This window comes from Megalopta genalis, chromosome 3 (assembly GCF_051020955.1).
Source record: "Megalopta genalis isolate 19385.01 chromosome 3, iyMegGena1_principal, whole genome shotgun sequence".
NCBI lineage: Eukaryota > Metazoa > Arthropoda > Insecta > Hymenoptera > Halictidae > Megalopta > Megalopta genalis.
The window spans coordinates 30,057,475-30,079,804 of NC_135015.1; the positions used below are offsets into that span (position 1 = coordinate 30,057,475).

At 41.5% G+C, this 22,330-nt stretch overlaps 3 protein-coding genes and 1 long non-coding RNA gene across 5 annotated transcripts; 3 read left to right on the plus strand and 1 right to left on the minus strand.

Moving 5' to 3' along the window:
• Nucleotides 1-1,184: 1,184 nt before the first annotated feature.
• Nucleotides 1,185-10,753, plus strand: LOC117218173 (uncharacterized). Its single transcript, XM_076520536.1, has 2 exons — nucleotides 1,185-8,879; nucleotides 9,099-10,753. Exon 1 carries the CDS (start codon nucleotides 1,263-1,265, stop codon nucleotides 5,001-5,003), a length of 3,741 nt encoding a protein of 1,246 aa, XP_076376651.1. The 5' UTR covers nucleotides 1,185-1,262; the 3' UTR covers nucleotides 5,004-8,879; nucleotides 9,099-10,753.
• LOC117218226 (uncharacterized) lies at nucleotides 10,695-22,325 on the minus strand. Of its 2 annotated transcripts, none has more exons than XM_033466467.2 (5): nucleotides 22,178-22,325; nucleotides 17,462-17,622; nucleotides 16,840-17,152; nucleotides 12,519-16,730; nucleotides 10,695-12,332 (listed from the first exon to the last, which is right to left on the minus strand). In XM_033466467.2, exons 2-5 carry the CDS (start codon nucleotides 17,590-17,592, stop codon nucleotides 11,931-11,933), a joined length of 5,058 nt encoding a protein of 1,685 aa, XP_033322358.2. In that variant the 5' UTR covers nucleotides 17,593-17,622; nucleotides 22,178-22,325; the 3' UTR covers nucleotides 10,695-11,930. The 2 variants fall into 2 exon arrangements, with proteins under 2 accessions (XP_033322358.2, XP_033322357.2); XM_033466466.2 differs by lacking the exon at nucleotides 22,178-22,325 and adding an exon at nucleotides 18,383-18,655.
• LOC117218237 (uncharacterized) lies at nucleotides 19,342-20,457 on the plus strand. The gene is made up of 2 exons (XR_004489739.2): nucleotides 19,342-20,089; nucleotides 20,191-20,457. It is a non-coding gene; the product is annotated as an uncharacterized LOC117218237 (long non-coding RNA).
• Nucleotides 20,658-22,133, plus strand: LOC117218174 (MORN repeat-containing protein 5). The gene is made up of 4 exons (XM_033466367.2): nucleotides 20,658-20,778; nucleotides 21,358-21,544; nucleotides 21,636-21,795; nucleotides 21,852-22,133. Exons 1-4 carry the CDS (start codon nucleotides 20,658-20,660, stop codon nucleotides 22,131-22,133), a joined length of 750 nt encoding a protein of 249 aa, XP_033322258.2.
• Nucleotides 22,326-22,330: the final 5 nt, after the last annotated feature.

Here is a 22,330-nt window from a genome sequence, read left to right on the forward strand (position 1 = left end):
AAGTCAGAAAGAAATAAAAACTATTTTCTCATTTTAAAGACTGCGTGTTCGATTATTGCGGGAGAAGTGGGGACCGTTGCTCGCGCGTATTGTGTAAGATAACTGACACTCTCTGTCCGTAACTCGGACTGTAAAGATTCATTATCACATCATTCTTCCACTGAATATTTAATAATTATTAGCACACACGGGCTCATACTTGATCAATGGGCCCAAATCCTTAATCTCTTACTACACGTTTCACGTACCATGTATACACGCGACCTCTACTAGACATGGTTGCTACATTTGATGTGGTATCGAACGAAGAGGTATTAGTATTGATAAATGATACCAAGTACTTGATAAATGATACCAAGTACTTGATATTTGATACCAAGTAAATGACACTACGTACTTCGATGTCGGATTGTAACGACTGACGCTAATCAATCACATTACTAGTCTTACACCTCACAAGGAGAGGTACCCAAACCTGACACTGAGTTTTTGATGAGATTCCACACAGTGGCAAAGCTTGTAAAACTGAATCTAATGGTGCTTTGTATTGAGTGCAGACGGCTAATAGTTTTTGAGGTTTTTAATGTTGAAGTTGTCAGTGACAAAACCTGTGAAAGATAAGCCGCTCCGTTGTGTCGCATTAAGTCACCCCCTCTCCAGCCCTCGCTCCATGATACAATGGCCCAAGAGCCACCTTATCTATCTAGCTATGTTACCAACAACTTTAACATTACATATTTCAAGAAAATAAAGAAATAAATCAAATATAATAACATAGAGTTTTAAAAGCTCTACTACTATGCGAAATTTCATCAAAAAGTCAGCGTCAGACCTGGGAACCTTTTCTTGTAAGGGGGCACGATTGCTGTGTGTTTCACTTAAACATTCACTTCTCTTGTGTTCAATTTAACCTTGAGCTTTCGCTTTATCCTCATTGATTCTAAGAGGTGGGATTTCAGAGTAGGGTTCCAGAGCAGCGAATGATACGTCGGATATCGATATCCCATCCGTAGCCATCCCTACTTTTTGAATTATGCGAATTTGCAGAATGTGGTGGGAGTAATCATATCGCTACTCTGTGAAATAAGTGAATAAATGGGGGAATAAGCCAACTGCTGCTTATGGATCGCCAGTTGGACAGTTGGCCATTGGTCTGGTCTGGTATATTATACATATGTAAGATTTATGACCTGAAATACAAAAAGTGAATCAATCATTTCATAAAAACACATACACAAAATTACACATTTGGGGTAGAAATCATGGAGCATGGTGTGTGGTTAGAAGTAATAGCATCGATTAATGCTGACAGTGGTTTGAGTGAAAGTATTATTATTGAAAAAGTAAAGGAGAAATTAAAGGCAACAGATCCAGTCACATATGAAGAGTGGGAGAAGAATCGTTTTGATCTTGATCATCTATTTAAATGTCTCGATGACAATGGTAATGAATATCAAACATTATTAAGTTTAGTTGCTAGAAACGGCTATATTGACATAGTAAAAATTCTAACAAACAAAGGAGCAAGTGTTACTAAACCAAATAACTGTGGGAGTACACTGTTGCATTTGGCTGCTAGCAATGGCCATTTGGAAATAGTGAGACTTTTAATACATAACAAGAGTGATGTCAATAAACCAAACAAATTTGGAAGAACTCCATTTCATTGTGCAGCAGGAAATGGTCATATAGAAATAATGGAAGTTCTATTGAACACAGGGACCAATACCAATACAATAGATAATTACGGACTGACGCCTTTGCATTGTGCTTCTTACAATGGTCATCTGGACACGGTAAAATATCTGGTAGATGAGAAGAATGTCAATTTTATTGTTCTTGACAACGATGGCTGGACTCCTTTACATTGTGCTTCTAATAATGGTCATCTGGACACGGTAAAATATCTGATAGATGAGAAGAATGTTAATTTTATGGTTGTTGATGACAATGGCTGGACTCCTTTGCATTGTGCTTCTGATAATGGTCACCTAAGCACGGTAAAATATCTGGTAGATGAGAAGAATGCCAATGTTACGGTTGCTGACAACTATGGCTGGACTCCTTTGCATCATGCTTCTAATAATGGTCACCTAAGCACGGTAAAATATCTGATAGATGAGAAGAATGTTAATTTTATGGTTGTTGATGACAATGGCTGGACTCCTTTGCATTGTGCTTCTGATAATGGTCATTTGGACACGGTAAAATATCTGATAGATGAGAAGAATGTTAATTTAACAGTTGCTGACAACTATGGCTGGACTCCTTTGCATTGTGCTTCTTACAATGGTCATCTGGACACGGTAAAATATCTGGTAGATGAGAAGAATGTTAATTTTATGGTTGTTGATGACAATGGCTGGACTCCTTTGCATTGTGCTTCTGATAATGGTCACCTAAGCACGGTAAAATATCTGGTAGATGAGAAGAATGCCAATGTTACGGTTGCTGACAACTATGGCTGGACTCCTTTGCATCATGCTTCTAATAATGGTCACCTAAGCACGGTAAAATATCTGATAGATGAGAAGAATGTTAATTTTATGGTTGTTGATGACAATGGCTGGACTCCTTTGCATTGTGCTTCTGATAATGGTCATCTGGACACGGTAAAATATCTGGTAGATGAGAAGAATGTCAATTTTATTGTTGTTGACAACGATGGCTGGACTCCTTTACATTGTGCTTCTAATAATGGTCATCTGGATACGGTAAAATATCTGATAGATGAGAAGAATGTTAATTTTATGGTTGTTGATGACCATGGCTGGACTCCTTTGCATTGTGCTTCTGGTAATGGTCATCTGGACACGGTAAAATATCTGATAGATGAGAAGAATGCCAATGTTACGGTTGCTGACAACTATGGCTGGACTCCTTTGCATCACGCTTCTAATAATGGTCATCTGGACACGGTAAAATATCTGATAGATGAGAAGAATGTTAATTTTATGGTTGTTGATGACAATGGCTGGACTCCTTTGCATTGTGCTTCTGATAATGGTCACCTAAGCACGGTAAAATATCTGGTAGATGAGAAGAATGCCAATGTTACGGTTGCTGACAACTATGGCTGGACTCCTTTGCATCATGCTTCTAATAATGGTCACCTAAGCACGGTAAAATATCTGATAGATGAGAAGAATGTTAATTTTATGGTTGTTGATGACAATGGCTGGACTCCTTTGCATTGTGCTTCTGATAATGGTCATTTGGACACGGTAAAATATCTGATAGATGAGAAGAATGTTAATTTAACAGTTGCTGACAACTATGGCTGGACTCCTTTGCATTGTGCTTCTTACAATGGTCATCTGGACACGGTAAAATATCTGGTAGATGAGAAGAATGTTAATTTTATGGTTGTTGATGACAATGGCTGGACTCCTTTGCATTGTGCTTCTGATAATGGTCACCTAAGCACGGTAAAATATCTGGTAGATGAGAAGAATGCCAATGTTACGGTTGCTGACAACTATGGCTGGACTCCTTTGCATCATGCTTCTAATAATGGTCACCTAAGCACGGTAAAATATCTGATAGATGAGAAGAATGTTAATTTTATGGTTGTTGATGACAATGGCTGGACTCCTTTGCATTGTGCTTCTGATAATGGTCATCTGGACACGGTAAAATATCTGGTAGATGAGAAGAATGTCAATTTTATTGTTGTTGACAACGATGGCTGGACTCCTTTACATTGTGCTTCTAATAATGGTCATCTGGATACGGTAAAATATCTGATAGATGAGAAGAATGTTAATTTTATGGTTGTTGATGACCATGGCTGGACTCCTTTGCATTGTGCTTCTGGTAATGGTCATCTGGACACGGTAAAATATCTGATAGATGAGAAGAATGCCAATGTTACGGTTGCTGACAACTATGGCTGGACTCCTTTGCATCATGCTTCTAATAATGGTCACCTAAGCACGGTAAAATATCTGATAGATGAGAAGAATGTTAATTTTATGGTTGTTGATGACCATGGCTGGACTCCTTTACATCGTGCTTCTTATAATGGTCACCTAAGCACGGTAAAATATCTGGTAGATGAGAAGAATGCCAATGTTACGGTTGCTGACAACTATGGCTGGTCTCCTTTGCATCACGCTTCTAATAATGGTCACCTAAGCACGGTAAAATATCTGGTAGATGAGAAGAATGCCAATTTAACGGTTGTTGACAACAATGACCGGTCTCCTTTATACCTTGCCACTGTTGGCGAGTGCAAGTATGACGTGGTAGTGTACTTAGTAAATAAAGGTGCAGATGTTAATATTGCTACTGACAAGGGCAGGACTTCAGTTTCTGGTGCTGCTTTTTCTGGTAAACTGGATGTGTTGAGATATCTTATAGAAGATAGAGGTGCTAATATGAATACTTGTGATAGATATTACCTCAGTTCTTTGTGTATAGCTGTTGAAAAAGGTCATTTAGATGTAGCGAAATACCTTATAGAAGAAACAGGATGTGATATTAACTTTAAAGATATAGGGGGTAGGACTATTTTACATCTCGCTGTGCACAGTGGCAATTTAAATATGGTAAAATATCTTATAGAAGAGAATGGTATGGAACGATATGTAAATACTAGAAGGATTGATAACCGTTGGACTACTTTACACGAAGCTGCTTCTAAAGGTTACCTGGAGATAGCAGACTTTCTTATAAACAAAGGAGCATTATTAAATGTGTTTGATAAATTTGGTGACTCTCCTTTACATAAAGCTGCTACGAGAAAACATATGAATGTAGTAAAATTACTTGTAAGCAAAGGTGCTAATCTTAATCCAAGGAATAATAATGGTCTTACACCTTTGCATTTCAGTACTAAAAAGGGTCATTTAGATGTGATTAAATTTCTTGTGGAAAAAGGAGCTAATATCAACATTCGAGATTATTATTTAAATAGTCCTATGGATTTTGCTGTCCAGCACGGTAAAAAAGATATCATAGCATTTTTTAACAGTACTAGTTTTAGAAGGGATACATACTGATATTTGTAATAGAATCGTTTGTGTGTAAGTATGAATGTTATGTCTGTGTGAGGTTGGTAGCATATATGCAGCATGATAGCAGACTAGGCACACCGAAGCATGTACAATGATTTTAAGTTTAACACATTTATATATTTTATATGATGTATTTGTTTTATTAAATTAATAGGAAGTCTAAGTAATACAATATGAATATCTGCAGATATATTGGTTACGTTAATGGAGAGTTCATGGAAAACATATGTAGAAAATGACAAGATGAATCAATGAGTATATGAAAAAATTTATAATACTATTAAAAAAAAATAAAGTTGACTCTCATATGTCCTGCATGCGTCCATCTAAAAAAATTGTATTCATATCAGATTATATGCCCTCTAAAACCATACAACTTTCGTTTGAAACATCTTTAGTATCATCAATGGTTTCGAAAATATTTGATTGGCTCGATTTATGACTTTTGTCATAAAATTAAGAACACATTTCGTAAAATTTAAGTAAATGTTAATACTAATAAAGAAAGAAGATGAATCAGATACAGTATTTGCTACGTGCCATGAGAAAGGGGGAATGCAATATCGTTTCATGGACAAATAACGCTGGAGATCGCAGTCTAAAATATATTTATTTGAACGTCGCATCGAGCTAATTATTTTATGGAAATACATATTTATTGTAGGTATAACGGTCTCGCCGTTTTATATGCACGAAAATCAATGAGATGATTGTATTGATCCACGAGACGTATTACGAAATCAATTATTATTCGCACCACGCTAAAAAGACAAATAGCTCATGGTGGCGTTTCCAAGATTCTTATATCTTGGAGGGAGGCTAGGCGAAAATTCGTGAATAATATGTACGGGTTTATCCTTACTGTATCAAGCCGCAATTGTGTTGCATTCCATTCTGATTACGTTGATGTTTATGGTATTCACAAGAACATTATATTCATGCAATGTTATTAGGTTTCTGGAGATTAATCTTGTGGGATTTGTATACTTCGCCCTTCATCCTATTGTTGTTAGTATTATGCTTATGTATGGCGAAAGTGTGTACATGGCCCTGCGAATCACGTCCATGAGGATATCTTTTAAGTATTTCCTGCATACACTTCATAAGATCCTTCGGGAATGATAATTTCTTCATTATTTTCACTGCAATCAAATTTATTGTTGCCAGCATTGATGTTGGATATCATGTGAAATACGGGGGTTAGTTCGTATTCATGATTATACAAATCTATCGAGGATACCCGAGGAATACCGTTAGTATCAACAACGAAGATGCCATCGTTATTCGAAAGGATTAAAATAAGCAATGAACTACTATATGTCGCGCTAATGTACATTTACAACGAATTTTCCTCGATTTCACGAATGTGATTAACAATCCATTTCAGATAAATCGGACGATTAACTACTAATCATTGTAGTGTTATGATCATCGAACACAAAGGAAATCGATATCTTCTGTTATGATAAGAAGTAACTTTGCGTCAATTGTTCCATGCAATTATAGCGAATAGATATCCAAGCTTGATGCAACAAGCTGCCTTTTTCCGAGAATATTTTCAGGTAACAAGAAATAATAGGCCGCTAATACCATTCGCGATAATTGATTATTCTCATGTTATTCCAATATCAATAACGACGATTAGACTGATAGTGATAGTTGATATTTTGCTACGTGTCTCATGCATTGCAGAAGATTTTATTCTGAAACTTTTACAGAAATTGGTTCAACTTACGAAAACTTTTCAGATTTTTTGTAAATTTGCAAGTTAGTTTGTATGGTTTAAAAAGTGTTTCAGGGTTAACACTTAGCCGACCGCACGCGCCACAGAGACCTGTACAGTTTCCACCGCGCTCGGGAAAGCCAAACTGCGCTGTCCACCGCGCATTTTTCTGAGGTAGCACGGACTGAAATTCGCTATTTGAAATCAAAAACGTCCGAAAATTATTTATGTGATCAATTATATCTTACGGTAACAATTTCGTTCAACGATTTCACATATTGCTTATACAAAATTCGAATTTAAAAGTTTATAATAATTATTTTTTAATGGTTATTCAAAAAGTATAGTTAATAGAGTCAGAAAATTAAGGACAGTAAAGATGACGGATAAATAACGTAACTCAAATATGGAACAAAAAAGCAGTAATATATCGTGATGTTCAGGCATTGTGTTGATGCATGCAGTTCGACCATATGCTTCAATTCAACTCTAATATCATCTTCTGTCCAATCATCGACGCCATTGACAATAACATTTGATTCCGAGTCATCGGCGGAATCATCTTCCGATTCACTCGAAAGGATTCGTCGAATAGTCTGATATATGGGAACGATGGTGCTATTATTGTCGTCAACTTGACAATCACTTATCAGTAGATCAATGTCTTCAGAACAGTCTGATAGTATGTCCATAAACAACTCATCACTTGAATTTTCACTCATGTTCCTGGACATTTTTAGGGATATTTTTTCTATACTTCGTTTCACACCACTTGTTGAGAGTCACAGCAAGGAGCTTAGCTTCTACACTAATATTTGCAAGTTGAGCGGAGTCTTATATATTCGAAAAAGTTGTGAGAGTCGTGAGAGGTAGCATTTCGATTTCTAATGGGTGTGGTGTTGGTGTGCTGGTGTGCATTTTATTATATGTTGTACTCTATAGAAATAAGAAGCTCTATAGAGAAAGAAGCGTTCCTCAGGTCAAAATGGTAGATCTACCCGATCGGTCGGCTACCGACTAGCTTGGAAATGGGTAGATCTACCCGAGCGGTCGGTCACCGACTAGCTTGGAAATGGGTAGATCTACCCGATCGGTCGGCTAAATGTTAAAGACGGGAGTCGTAGTACTACGATTTATCTCGACTTCTCATAAATATGTATTTTAAAACATTTTTTGTAATTAGTGTTTAGTTCTTTTTTAATATTTCTTTTAGTTTCAAGAGTTTAAATAAACCTTTTTAAGTCTAAATTTTTTTATGATTACACAAAATATCGCCCGCTCTAGGACGAAAAACGAGGCGGGGCGGTCGCCGCGTTACCTAGCATACTTTCTTCAAGATCCCCCGCCTTTAATGTATTAACAATTCTTTTGCGCCGTGCGCAACACGTTTTATACAAGTTTACATGGACTGTGGAGTCCAAAATAAATCAGCAAGCGAGACGACGTCGGACTAAATCGTTCTCGTCTCCTTACGACCTCCGGCAATTATTTTGTGCCGTGCGCAACATACACTAAATAAAAAGTAACTGAAGTATTGAGAACTCGGTCCGAGCTCGGTAAACTAAACAGCTAGTATAGACTAAAGAGAATAACGCGAATGACCGTTGCACATCTGCGTATAGTAAATTCTCTCTAATTGATGCCTATAGACTGTACACAAAAATGGACAATTTGGGAAGAGGAAATATGATTCGAATATATGAGCCTTGCGGCTCATTTTTGTAGTTACCGATTGTCAACAACTATGCCAACGAGCCGCCAAGGCTCGAATATCTCCTCTTCCCAAATTATTCATTTTTGTGCACAATCTGAGCTTCAATTAAGGTGAGTTTGCTATATATTGTACACGATTACGTCGTGACAGTGAATCACCGTTCGACACCTGGCAACGAGGATGACTCAATGGTTTGATTATTGTCGCTCGTTCAGCGATGGCCTTCTGTCTCCCGCGGCATGTTGTAGTGTTTACGAGATGTCACGTTGTCGTGCCGCATCCCATTCGCGACAAGCGGTTATCTCGTCCATTCCCGAACAACTAAAGATAACAATAATAATAATGATAAGAATAAGAAGAAATCTAATTAGAACTAAAGTATTGGGTTGTTTGTGTGTGTCCGGCAAGTTCGTGCCGATTTTCGGTAGGTAGCGTAAGAGACCCGACTGAATATATCACAATTATTGAAAACAAATGACATTTGTACATATATTCTAAAAGAGATAACTTCAGCCATATTTGGAAAAAAGCTTGGTTACGATTCGTTAATTTTTATCAGTTTTGTACGCCTTAGAACATGGTGGCAAACAAAGTGCATTATAGGCATTTAATGCTTTTCTTTTTCCAACTCGGGGACGACCAGGACCAAGAGCCCACCAAAACATCGGAATTCCAAGGAAGATCCACGCTTTGATATCTTGCAGTCGTCTCACCCCGCAAGGGAAGGCTCCATGAAGCGGGGGTGGTGTGGAGGTATTCTGTGAAGGTGTTGGGGACACTATCCCGGTCGCCGGGAGCGACCACACTTTGGAAAAGACGGATTCAGCCTCGGGCCATAGGCCCTACGCGAGACGGTCCGGAGAAAATATCGCATGATTAACACGTTGAGTGCCACGGGGGTCACCGGTGACCGGCACTTAACTTGGTGGTGACGCCATGGGGGCCACCGGTGACCGACGCGCCTAAATTGATAGGAATATATATAATTTAAAACAAATGTCGATATCTAAAATTTTGTATTATTACCATCGTCAATTCAAACAGTGATTCCTGTCACAATTAACATGTCAAACATGGTTATACACTGTAACTTATCTATTGCAGATAATATTTCAACATTATATGTATCACATAAAAGAAAATTCATCGTGGCAGCACGGACAATTTCTGTAAAACCGGCGTGGCATTCAACGTGTTAAGGGGATTATAATTGATGTAAAAACATTTTTTTTTCTTTTTTTTTTTACTATTATACAATTTAATACTTAATTAGTATTACCCCTAATACCACCACCCCCCTCCCAAGCCCCCCACTGACACGATTTTGTGGAGAAAAGAACACACGATAAAAACGCGCGCAAAAAACAGTCTTTGATACTTCAATATCACGGTTTTGCAACGCCTGATCCTTCTATATCATGGTTTTGCGAAGCCTGATCCTTCTATATCGTGGTTTTGAAAAAATCTCATTACCGACTACAGATATATTTACCGACCATAGATACAAATTTTCTCCATTCATAAAATCTTCCATTTCTAATTAAATCTAGCGTATACGTATGCGTGTTGATGTTACGTCACTCCGCCGTAATGAATTAGAGTTATAAGTATACTTGTTAGATTAGGTTAAAACGATTATTTTAATTCTTCCTCATCTCTCTCTCTCTCGTTCCCATTTTAATTTCAATCGCTTCCAAAATAATTTCCATAACAGCTACAGTTTAGTATATGGACTTTGTAGTCCATTCACGATTGCCCTATATTTCATTGAACAATGTCTTAAATAACTACGATTTCCTCGCTCATTACTATCCTGTAATTTGTTTTATTTGCTCCTTTAAACATTTCAAGAAATGTATAAAAAAAAGAAAGAAAGAGAAACAAGAGCTACCAGTTCCCCTTTCTAGGTTAGAATAGACCGACGCGTATAAGTCGTTTAATATTGTCGAACAATGTCTTCAACAGTTGCTTCTTCCTTGCTCCTACTTACCCTGTAATTACATTTAATGGTTACTTCGTAGCTTTTCTAAAATTTCCAAAAAGAAAAAAGAACCACGGGTCGTATTCATAGTCCCGACTTTCGACAATATTGAGAAGGGAAAATAAAATTTAATTTTATGTGTTGCATTGCGTGTGGTTCGGTTTGGCATGTCCCCAGAATTTGCAGTTCACACGGTGGGATATTTTTGAGTTGGTAGATTAAACGGTGTTGTTTACAAAGAAGAAAAAAAGAATGATGTAAACAGCATAAAATGTAATATATTATATTTTTCTTTTAATGTATTCTTGAAAAATGTATGCATACAATGTCAGTTCGATGAAAATGAAAAAAGAAAGATTAAGAGGAGAGGGAAAGGTATGTTCTAGATTTTTCGAGACCATTCGCGATTCGAGAAAAGAATGTTAACGGTATATCGAGAAACGAATTAGAGGCTTCTCACTCCTCGCACATCCAACTGCATACGGATCCAGGGAAAGTAGAATTCTCGTGAAACTTTAAGAAATTTTTCTAAGAGGAAATAAAAAAAAGCGTCGTCTCACTTGGCATAAAATAACCTAGACATTTTCTTGTTTTACGATAATACAGGGTTCCCCGGAAAGAATCATCCGATTTCAAAAATTTATATTTCAAAAAATTACACACAGAAAATTATAATTCAAACACGTATATAACGGGAAAATGTGCGAGTTTTACTTTTTACCCCATTGGCACTTGGAGGTTCGGAATTTTCTTAACACGGAACTACCGAACCGTTGGATTGGTCGCAGTTCATCCGATAATATGGTTCTACACAGTTGGCCTTCGAGATCACCCGACCTAACCCCATGCGACTTCTTCCTTTGGGGATTTGTGAAGGATCTTGTCTTTGTACCACCTTTACCTACAAGTGCAAATGAACTGAAAAAAACGCATTTGTGATGCTGTACAAACAATTACCAGAGATACATTACACCGTGTTTGGCAAGAACTTTCATATCGCAATGATATCATACGTGTAACGAAAGGAAGTCATATTGAACACTTGTAAACAAAAACTCGCACATTTTCCCGTTACATTCGTGTTTGAATTATAATTTTCTGTGTGTAATTTTTTAAAATATAAATTTTTGAAATCGGATGAGATTCTTTCCGGGGAACCCTGTAGTTTCCTTCGAACGATCCTACTGATACTAGAGCTTGTCCTAATATCGCAGAAGCGTACTCTCGCGTTTACACGTAATCCCGTACACGTAACGCAACTGTAACGTGTATTCGACGAGAGTGACCGAGCGTCGTCCCGTTATGGAATTCGACCATTCGGAGGCTGCGGTTGTAAATAAAACGAAACGCGACGCGAATACGTGTAACGTTTACGATGGATGGAAAATGAGTGGGAGAATTTTCGGCGATAACACGTAAATAAGACACGAGATTGAATAGATTAAATAATAATAGTAGCGATGGGGGAACGAAAATACTTGTTATGTCGGTGAATTAAAGTAATCTCGGGTTGAAACGTCCCATATGAAGAATGAGGCCGGTCGGATTGTGTCGTACGAAATAGAGGAACGGTTGATCCAATTTCAATCTCGGTCTGTCTACGGCTTGTTTCTCGGAGACTTTTGCGATTCCGTTCCCGGAAACGGTTCTCGGATGATTATTTACGCAACAGTCGAAAGCTGGCGCCGCTGAATTTGAATCTGACTCCGACTCTGAATCCGAATTCGAATCTGATTCTGATTCCGAATCCGAGTGTAGCAGTCCCCCGGACTCCAAAGTTCGGTGTTCGTCGTTGTAACTCGGAGATTGCCTCGATAAAGGACTCGCAGGATAAACTTCCACGTGATGTCGACCGTTGCCGATGTTCTCATCGCCGCATGTACTAAATAAGTTCATCTGAAAACGAGACGTACGACGTTACCGATTGTGTCTAAATAATTTCCAAATATTTGGGAAAAAGAGATGGGTTGGGACGAGAAGGAAAACGAAAGAAGATGAGAACAATTGAGAAAGAATGACGAAAGAAAGGGACCAAGAAGGGGAAAAAAGAAGCGAAGAAGAAGAAGAAAATGGCAACGTTACCTGTAGGACGTCGGATAAAAATAGATGATTTCCTATCCCGTTGATCCCTTTGAAATCGGCGTCGTTCGAGAACAATTGATCCAAGCCCATTCGTTTTAAAGCAGCGGTAGCGTTGACGACGGACCGATGACTGAACTTGGGTATTTGTAATTCAAGGCCGTGCCTGGGTATCAGAACTTTTAAAAGTTTGTTCCACGTGCTGTCTCGGAAGGCTCCTTTGACGAGCCTCTGCTCGAGCCGATCCAACGTGTCGCCGGGCGCGGCGTGACCCTGTTGACCGGGCAATAGGAAGATCGTTGAAACTAATTTGCCGGTACCGCCGAGACCGATCGCAGTGGCGTCCAAGCTCGGCTCGTAACCGGCGAGTACGTTCGATCGCCAAACGGTTGCCGGTACCGGGATCAATTTTCTCAACCTGTGCGCCGACGAGATCGCGAAATATAATTCCCCGTCTCGTCCCGTCGTGCTGGCCGAGCTGATGTTGCAATCCGTTTGAAACACGTTCGCGGAAATCGCTGCGAGGGGGGATCTCAATGGGACAGCGTTACTTTTCACGAAATCTCGGATACGGCCGCCGGTTTGTTTTCTGATCAACAGATTGGTTCGCCGACGCGCGAGATCGCTGATGGTAGCGAAATTCACCTCGGCTACCAATCCTTCGTAGAATTGTTGCGCTTGCTCCTTGTAGAACGGCAATAATTTTCGAATCTTCACCTTGTCGGCGAACAATTCGCGAACGAACGCCGCGTTAGCGATTCCCTGATTTCTCGCCAAGCTTACAGCGTCCGTGACATTTTGAAAAATTAGATGTGGATTAAAGGTGGCCACGTTGTCGAGACCGAGAATTTCGTTCATTTGATCGGACGTCGAACCTCGCGCGCCGAGGAAGATCATCGCTAGCAAGCTGACCATGCCGAACGGCGACAGGGCGAGCGACCTGCCGGTGCTTAGTCCCTTGTTCACCGCTATCCAAAATTTGAACGCCAATTCGTTGCAAAGTCTTGAGAAGTTGACAATGTCGTTGCTCGCGTTTTTTATACTGGTGTCCAGTCCGCTCGTGCTCTTCGAAGGATTTAGCGTGACGGTGGCCGTCGCGGTTTCGCTCGCCGGCGTTGTCGGATACCGAATATCATCCTCCGAGGAGTTTGTTTCACGCATCGTTAACGCTACCGTCGCCGATTCCGATTCCGATTCTGATGTCTGCAGAAATTCCTGCACAGGATATCTTGTCGGTACCGTCGGCACTATCTCGGATAAAGTGATCCGATGCCATTTCTCGTCGAAATTAACGTCGTTCGTTGTATTTATCGTATTTGTTGTATTTATCGTATTTATCGTATTTGTTGTATTTGTTGTCGCGTTCAGATTTAAATGTTCAAACTCCACCGTTTCGTACATCGATAACTTGCTCGACGTGACGTACGATTTAATCGGAATTTTTGTTAAGAAATTACTTTGCTCCGTCGTCGATTCGATCCTCGATGGATTCTCAACGTCCATCGGATTCGTTTCATTGGTCGAATGCGTGGTTATTGCTATTTGATTCGGCTGCGTAACGATCGAGCTCGTATCGCTCGTTGTTTCGTTGATCGAGAAGATCGACGCGTCGGTTCTAGTTTCGGAAACGGTAGTACCAGTGACGGTAGTACCGTCGCCAAATTCGACGGTATCTACTCCCGTGTCCGTTGGTATTGGTTTCGGCAAGTTCGCCGATGATCGATCGAATATCGTCGACGTATTCTGTACAGCCCCAACGATGGATTCCAACGACGGGGTCCTATCGAGGCCACCGGAATACGCGACCGACGTTTCATCGTCGTCCTTTTTAACAATTTCTAGTGGAATTTCCTCGAGCTTGGCAACTATCGATGTCTCGGTCTTCCCGTCAACGTTCGTTGCACTTTGTTGCTGAACCGGGTTCGTCGAATCGAACGAAATACTAGATACTTCGCTGGATACCGTGGTCGTATAGTTGATGTAATTGGTGTCCTCTGAAGGGGATGCTTGACCGTGATCCACGACCGGATCGATCGAAGCATCGACGCCGGATACGGACAAATCGACCGTTGGAACCGTTGGAAAAGTTGGAACCGTTGTGACCGTTGGCGTCGTTGAAATCTTCGGAATCGTCGGAATGGAAATCTCATTGGTATTATTCGACACGATCGATTCCTCGTTTTCTACTTGCGCATATTCGAAGTTCGTTCGAGTAGTGGATAACGTACGGTCGGTCGTCGCGAGCGTTCCTGGTTCTTCGATCGGATTCGATGGTCTTTTCGGCTCGATATAAACTGTTTCGTTCGTCGCGGAACTATTTCGAGTTTCGTTGTTGATTCGATTCGATTCGCAAAGTACATTATTATCCTTCGACGATGTTCCCGCCGTAGAAGCCAGAGTTTGCGACTCTAGCTTGAAAGCAACGTTTCCCGTGTTCGCACCGGAGATCGGTGTAACGTTCGTATCGGGGCCTGCGATCGATTCGAAACCTGCGATGAGGCCACTGGCTATAGTTTTCGCCGGAACATTCGGTAAGACGAACGATTCCGTGGAATAGGAAGGAATATTCGCTTCGGCGGACACCGTTCTGAGCATGTCTTCGATGATCGCTATCGATTCGATGTTCGACTGCTGCTCGACCTCCGATATTTTCGACGGAGAATCGAAACCCGAGAAATTCGTGTTCATCGAGTCGAATGGCTTTACCATTGTTTGGAACGTAACCGATGTACCGGCAACAGGCATCGAATCGGTTGTCGTACGGAGCATTTCCTTCGTACTCGCTGTTCGCGTTGCGTCGATCGCCAACAAAGTGGAATTCGGCGTGTCGTGTCGATCGAAGGTCGTTGTCGGAACACGAGAGAGATCGTCGACTCCGTCGGGACGAATTCGATTCGCCGGTGCGAGGGTTGCGAACAAAATAACGGGCGAGATGGTCCAAGTGACTCGATCTTGATTGACCTGCGGAAGCTTCGTGGAAGTTGTGCCAGATGTTTCACCGAGCGATTCTTCTCCACGTTCGTCGGACGTTGATAATTTAATCGTTAGATCGGTTAACGGTGTCGTCGCGGTTTTCCATAGGTTCGAACTATTCTTTCGTTCCTTTTCCTCGACTCGATCGTGAAGCGACTGCTGCCTTTCGAAATCGGTCGACGCAGGCAGAACCGAAGACGCGGCAACTTCCGAAACTTGACCGATCATACTGGACAATGAGTTCATTAGCTCCATGGGCAAAGATGTGGAAGATGCCATGGTTTCCAAGACGCTCGGTTTTATTTCTTCTTCCAGCACCGGCAATGAAACTGCGCCAGCTTTATCCACAGCCGTGACAACGATCTCGGTCGGCGAGTAAAGGGGCGTCGTTGCGGACGATGCGTTCGTCGTCGATGCGTCGATTTTGCTCGAATTTATCGACAAAGTCTTTTCTGTCGCGACGTCATCGTTGGAGTTTTCTTCCGTGTCCGAAGTTTTTGACGCTTCCAACGCCGTCGACGCCGTCGACGCCACCGACGTTTCCGACGTGTCGGCAGCCGTCGTTGTCGAGTCTAGGATCGCGCTCGCCAACGATTCGGTAGCCTGATCCCTGATTTTCGTCGATCCGAGAGGAACCATCGACGAACGATTGCTATTGTCGTTGAAATTTTCGTCGAGTGCGTCGTTGCCGGCCGCGGGTAGGATTTCAGTAATTTTCTGAAAGATCGGACTTTGCGTTGTGCTACGCCATACGTGTGGTCTCTGTTGGGCCGTTATAACGGCCACGGGAATCATGAATTTTTCCGCAGGCGTGTTGGCGGTGGTTGTCATAGCGTTCGAAATAATGCTTGAAACCGTCTCTCGTGTCCTGTTCCCTCCGAATTCGTGAGAAACCGTTTGCCCGTGCGTTTCCTTCGGCCTGGTACCGTTGCCGGGAGCTCCCGTCGTGGTCGCGAACACCGTTGAGTTCAACTCGAAAGTTGTTCCGTTCGAGGCGTAATCGTTTCGGACGGTCGAGGTACGAACGGTTGTTGTTGTCGTCGGCGTTGTAAATCTTTCGATGTAACGCGTGTCGTCGACGATGTCTCCGTGTTTGTCGCCGGCCAAAATAACGGGTAGAATATTGCTCCATTCGACGTTCGCTTTTTCCGGCACCGAATTCGAGATCGTTCCCGTTAACATCGGCGGCTTGTTCATAGCGCTCTTGAGCACGTTTTGTACTTTCTCCACGACATCCATCACCTGCGAACCGAGTACGAGCATTTGCATACATATTACACAAGCGAGCAAGATGTTTATTATTCTAATGCGAATGAACAATGTTGAGTCGCGTTCGCGTCAGTTCACAGACCTTTTTCCCGTCGGTAAGTATGTCCTCGGCTTTCTGAGGTTCCTGAACTCCCATGTTCGAGTGATCCGGTCCCCCGCTCGCGATCAAAGCTTGAATTTCATCCGGAGTCATTTGCTTCGTGATCATGTCGCCCCTTTCGTTGTAAGTGTAGAATTGAAATCCATCGGGCTTCAGCAAATTCGCAGGGGAGGGCGGCAAACGATACAGATTAATATCGCCCGCCACCGACGATCTGTCGTTGTTCCCCGCCTTGTCGTCGACGTCGTTTTTCGGCCTGTTTTCTTTCGCGAGACCCGACGTTGTCGCAACCGCGCTAGAAATCGTAACAATGCCATAAGATTATGCCCCGTTTTAGCCATTCCAAATCCACAGTCTGCAGTCTGCAGTCTGCAATCTGCAGTCTACAGCCTACAGTCTATAGTCTACAGTCTACAGTCTGCAGTCCACGGTCTACACTGTAGTCTACACAGTCTACACAGTCTACAATATAAAACGTATATTATAAATACATATATTATTGGCGCAACGTTCTTGACAAAAAAGATGCGACACGCATCGAGACGGATATACGATGCAAAAAGGAGAGAAAAAAAGAAAACAACAAAGAACTAAAAATACTGACCCAGATTTCAGAAATTTCCTAGACGGTAGAATCATGATGTTCTCTGGAAGCGGTCCGCCTATGCACGAATCTAAATAACACGTCCACGCCGCGAACGCCGTCAGTGTCACGTAAAACCAGCCTAAAGTCATGCTTGCTTTAGATAAATTCCTTTAGATAATCTGGAAGAAAATTGGAAAATGTATCACCAAGCGATGTATTTTTATTTCGAATGATTTCGAACTAAATGCCACATGCGTGAATGATGAAAAGAGGAAGGAAAGCAAAGATAAAGAGAAAGACAGAGTGGAGGGAAGAAGGAAGGAAGAGAGGAAGGAAGGAAGGAAGGAAGGAAGGAAGGAAGAAAGCAGGGAAGGTAGAAAGAGGGAAAAAGGAAATAAGAAAGAAAATCGTGAGAGTCTGGTTTGTCTTGTTTTCGGTTAACGACCCTTCGATTCCTTGCTACCCCCTTACGCGGACAACGATCGCCTTAACGCGACGACCGGTTTTCCATCGCGCTGTAAATCGTTCAGCAAAGCAGAACGTGCGCCAAGCACATTTAGCTATGGGTACTCGGCAGATTTCCTTAGGAATATATAAACGGTGCACGATAAAATGCGATCGATATATAATTTTATAACGTACGATTGTACGATGTACGATCTATGTATGTATTATACGATATTAGACGGACGACGGGCCTTTAAAAAAAATGACAAGCAGGACGTGTGAAACAAATCCAACTGTTGACGGACAGCGAAAAAAAAAAGAAAAAACGGATAGAGGGTAAAACGAATACATTTGTGAAATCTCGACACCCCAATCTCTCGAAAATTTGAAAATGTAACAACCATCGAAGCTTTAATTATTTGGAAAGATATCGCTGGTAGAGACGAACACGAACGATATAAAGAAAGTCATATCACACAGATTGATAGATACCTCGGCAATCTCGAATGTATCGCCAACAGAAGAGGAACATGTGCAATCTCCTCAAGGAAATGTTCTCGGTTGCGCTTTTACGCGCACTGCCACTTGTTTAGTTATTTTATATTCTTCTAGTTGTGTTTGTGTCCGTTTAATTAATCGTCCGTTTATCGTTGACAAGGACAACCAATATGTTCGAACAAAAGTAAAAATAGCTGCGAGAAATATGGTGCCGGTAGAGCGATCTTTCACGAACCAAACGATACCAATGGTCGTCGTCGATACGATTCACCCCGAATAAATAGATAACTGAATCGATTATACTACATTTACGACGATATTTTACAGCTGATCAATTTGTTCCTTTTCTCTTCTTCTTCGGCCTGTTTTCCTCCGTTCCTTTTTATAGGGGTATATGTGTATCGATCTTTACATATACATATACATATAATAAATGAGAAAAAAATGTATGCACCTATATGTGCGCGCGTGTTCGTTTTTGTGTGCGTGTACGCGTGCGTATACGAGTGTGCGTGTGTGTGCGTGTGCGTGTGCGAGTATCAGTGGTCTTTTGAAAAGTACGTTTGCGAGTGCGCGCGCTGCCCTTCTGCCTCGTTCGTCTTTCCGTACCACCTGTCGTTTCTACTGTCTCCTACCTTGGATGAGCGCAAACTGCTTGCCCGAATCCTTCGTTCAGACGAGTGCATCGGACTGAGAAAGAGAAGCGTTCAGAGAGGGGGAACATGCTCTTCGTTCTTTTCGAACGAAAAGATGGAGAAAGGGTGAACCTGGAGAGTCGAGATGTTGTTAGCCGGTACGGTTTGCCGACACCAGCGGGGGACAGGCGGATGTCGGAATACATGGGATATACATAAATATGTGTATATATATATATATATATATATATGTATATACATATACATATATATATATATGTATATATACATACACACACAATTCACACGTGCGCACATGTGTACACGAAGAGTGGAAAAGAGTGGAAAGTGAGGGGAAGGAGAAGAAAGAGACGATGAAAGGAGAGGAAAGGAAGATGGGATAGTGTGAGGTCGAAGGACCAGCGTAGAACTGACCGAAGCGAATAGGAGATAAAAACGGAGAATGCAAGGGGAAACTGTATGAATAGAGTAGTATTCCGGAGTATGTGTATTCCGTTTAATAACGTTGATCGTGTTGATATGTCCATCGAAGAATTTTCATCTGTTCACATTATTACGATATGCATATGTAAACTAGGCCAAGGGCTCGTGTGCGTTCCAATGAACTTAGAATTCTTCTCGTTTATACTTGGTCCTATCGCGCGACTCCTGACAACGACGATCATCGAAGAAACAAGAGAGGAGAGCGCGATATCTCGAGGAGAAATCAAAAATCCAAGATAATCGAATTGATTCTTCGAGAGTGTAAGAATACAATATTTGATTAGAGGCCGTAGGACCTCGATGACCAACGATTAACGGTACATCGACCGAATAAATCAGCTTCTTGACGGTACATTCTCTAAACGTCGCGCGTTATTGCGTCTTGTTGCCAGAAATTTCGTGTAACACGTCGTCCGTGAAACGTTATCGTTTCGTTCGACGTTCGACAAGAGATTCGGAAATAAATCTCGACTGTCGTTGGTACGATGTACGAAAAAGTCCAAGCACAATGGAAAGAGAGACGTCGAATGAAGACATTGTTATTTCTCATTCTCGAATACACGTAAGTAAACGTGCAAATAAATCAAGTTTGTTATATCCTCGATTTGGAACACGAACGAACGGACGAACGAACGAACGATTAACGGTAATCTTTTATTCTAGTTCCCTTTCCACTTTATCTTTTGGCGATTCGAGAAATATTTGGGCAACATGTTCCGTCCAGGAATTGCGCGTAGCATCGTGCGCAAGAAAAACGCAAGAATACTCCGTTAGGAAGTTCTTCGAGACCAATCGCTTATACGAGGTCATTTTAAGTAACGTTATCTTTCGGCATCGCCAGCCGCTTATAAGGCGCAAGATTTAATACTTGTTTAGTCGTTGGTCGCTTAAAAAATAAAAAAATTAAAATAAATAAAAAATAAAAATTCCTATTATGTTATTTCATAAAGCCCGAACGTTATAATCAAGGTAATAACGACGATCTCTGGATCGTTCGAGGTATCGATGATATATGGTAGATATCTGAAGCAACTTGAAGCAAGATGCGAGAGGGGCATCTGAATTGACGTGTGTGAAAAATAAACGAAAACCAGAAGTAGCAATTAAATAAGTAGGGATTTCTAGACATTATGGAAGTGAAATTGAAACATTTTGATGCCGGTATTACGCGTTTTATCGATGGAAGCCAATACGAGGGTACCTGGAACGCGATTGGCATGGATGGAATTGGCACATACGTTTACCCACATAGTTAGTATAATTTGCAGAAAATCGAATGATAATATCGTTCTCTCTCTCTCTCTCTCTCTCTCTCTCTCTCTCTCTCTCTCTCTCTCTCTCTCTCTCTCTCTCTCTCTCTTTCACTTCGAAGAAATTTGAGAAGAGAATAGTTTTAGCGATCAGTGACAGGGGTGCGTAAGGAACGCTGCTAGAGTAAACGAATTTTCTGATAATCAATTGAGACTGAAATCGACAGAAATTGCTGATCGATGCCAGCAATTGTGTCTCTGCGAACGTATACATAGAAGCGATACCGTATGCGCTGGTTTTGAGCACGACATCGAGCATTTCTCGCGCGTAAGTCGTCGCGTACCGTTATACGACCATTTTGGTTGCTTCGTATACTAGAATTTGTACGTGTTTTTCATTTACCGAGTTCATTCGAGTATGCTGGCCTGAAAATATGCACGGCTAAGTCTCTACATACGTATATGTCCGGGTACGCGAGTATCCGAATATCTTCGGCCTCGTTGATGCCAAAATTGAACACGGCCGGTCTTTTTCCATGGATCGAAATCGCGAGTCGACACGTTCCTTTCTACGAAATAGATGCCAAGTATCAAGGAGAATTCCGCGATGACACGTTTCATGGGCACGGCACCATTTATTGGCCTCGTGGTCAAAGGATGGACGGTGTATGGTCTCGAGGTGAATGGAAACGAAGCCGATTCATCTTCGCGGACGATTTGATTTTCCTGAAAAACGGATGGAAATACTGTAAATTTCCCGACAGACGGTTGGTAAAAACCATATTTACGAAGAGACGTTCGCGTATGAAAACACGCGTCCGAATTATCTCGAGAATCGACACGAGCACTTTCGTCCAGGTACCACCTATGTCTGAAATATGGATTACGTCCAGCCGGAGCTACGTTGAGTACCAACAACGAAAGGGAATTTATGATCCCACCCCTCTGTTACGATTCCGGGACCGGAATATTCGATCCTTCGACGCACTGTATCGTATCGTATCGAGACCCGAAAAAGGTATCGGTAGGTACCGCCGGAAACTTTCAATCGCAAAGACGAACAAAATCTCGTAGGTACTGCAAATACCGTCCATGACGATGGCTCGATGGATAATGGACAACTGTCGGAAGGCTTGGACAAAGCCGACCGGGCATCGGCCGCATCTTTATGAAAATTGGTTTCCTCGGAAAGACACCGCAAACGATGCAACCGATACAACCGATGAAAAGGTTTCCCCCTTGTCGTCGTTGTTACCATTTTCGAAATGTTCTTCTCAATTTTGGTGGAAGAGGTATCAAATTACGAAACGATTACTGATCTTACGATACTACGGTCTTACTAAATCTTACAATTAGTGAGTTGTAAGAAATTTGATCGGTGTTTTAGAATTTCTACTTACTCGTTTTTCTACAGGTTAACAACATTTCGGCAAGGTCGTAATCGGTGTATCCGCGAATCACCGGTCTCGAATGAATGTCGTCGAATGGATCCGGATCTTCGAGTTTAGAAACACGTTGTGCGCAATCAAGTCGAACGGTAGTTCACGTTTTAA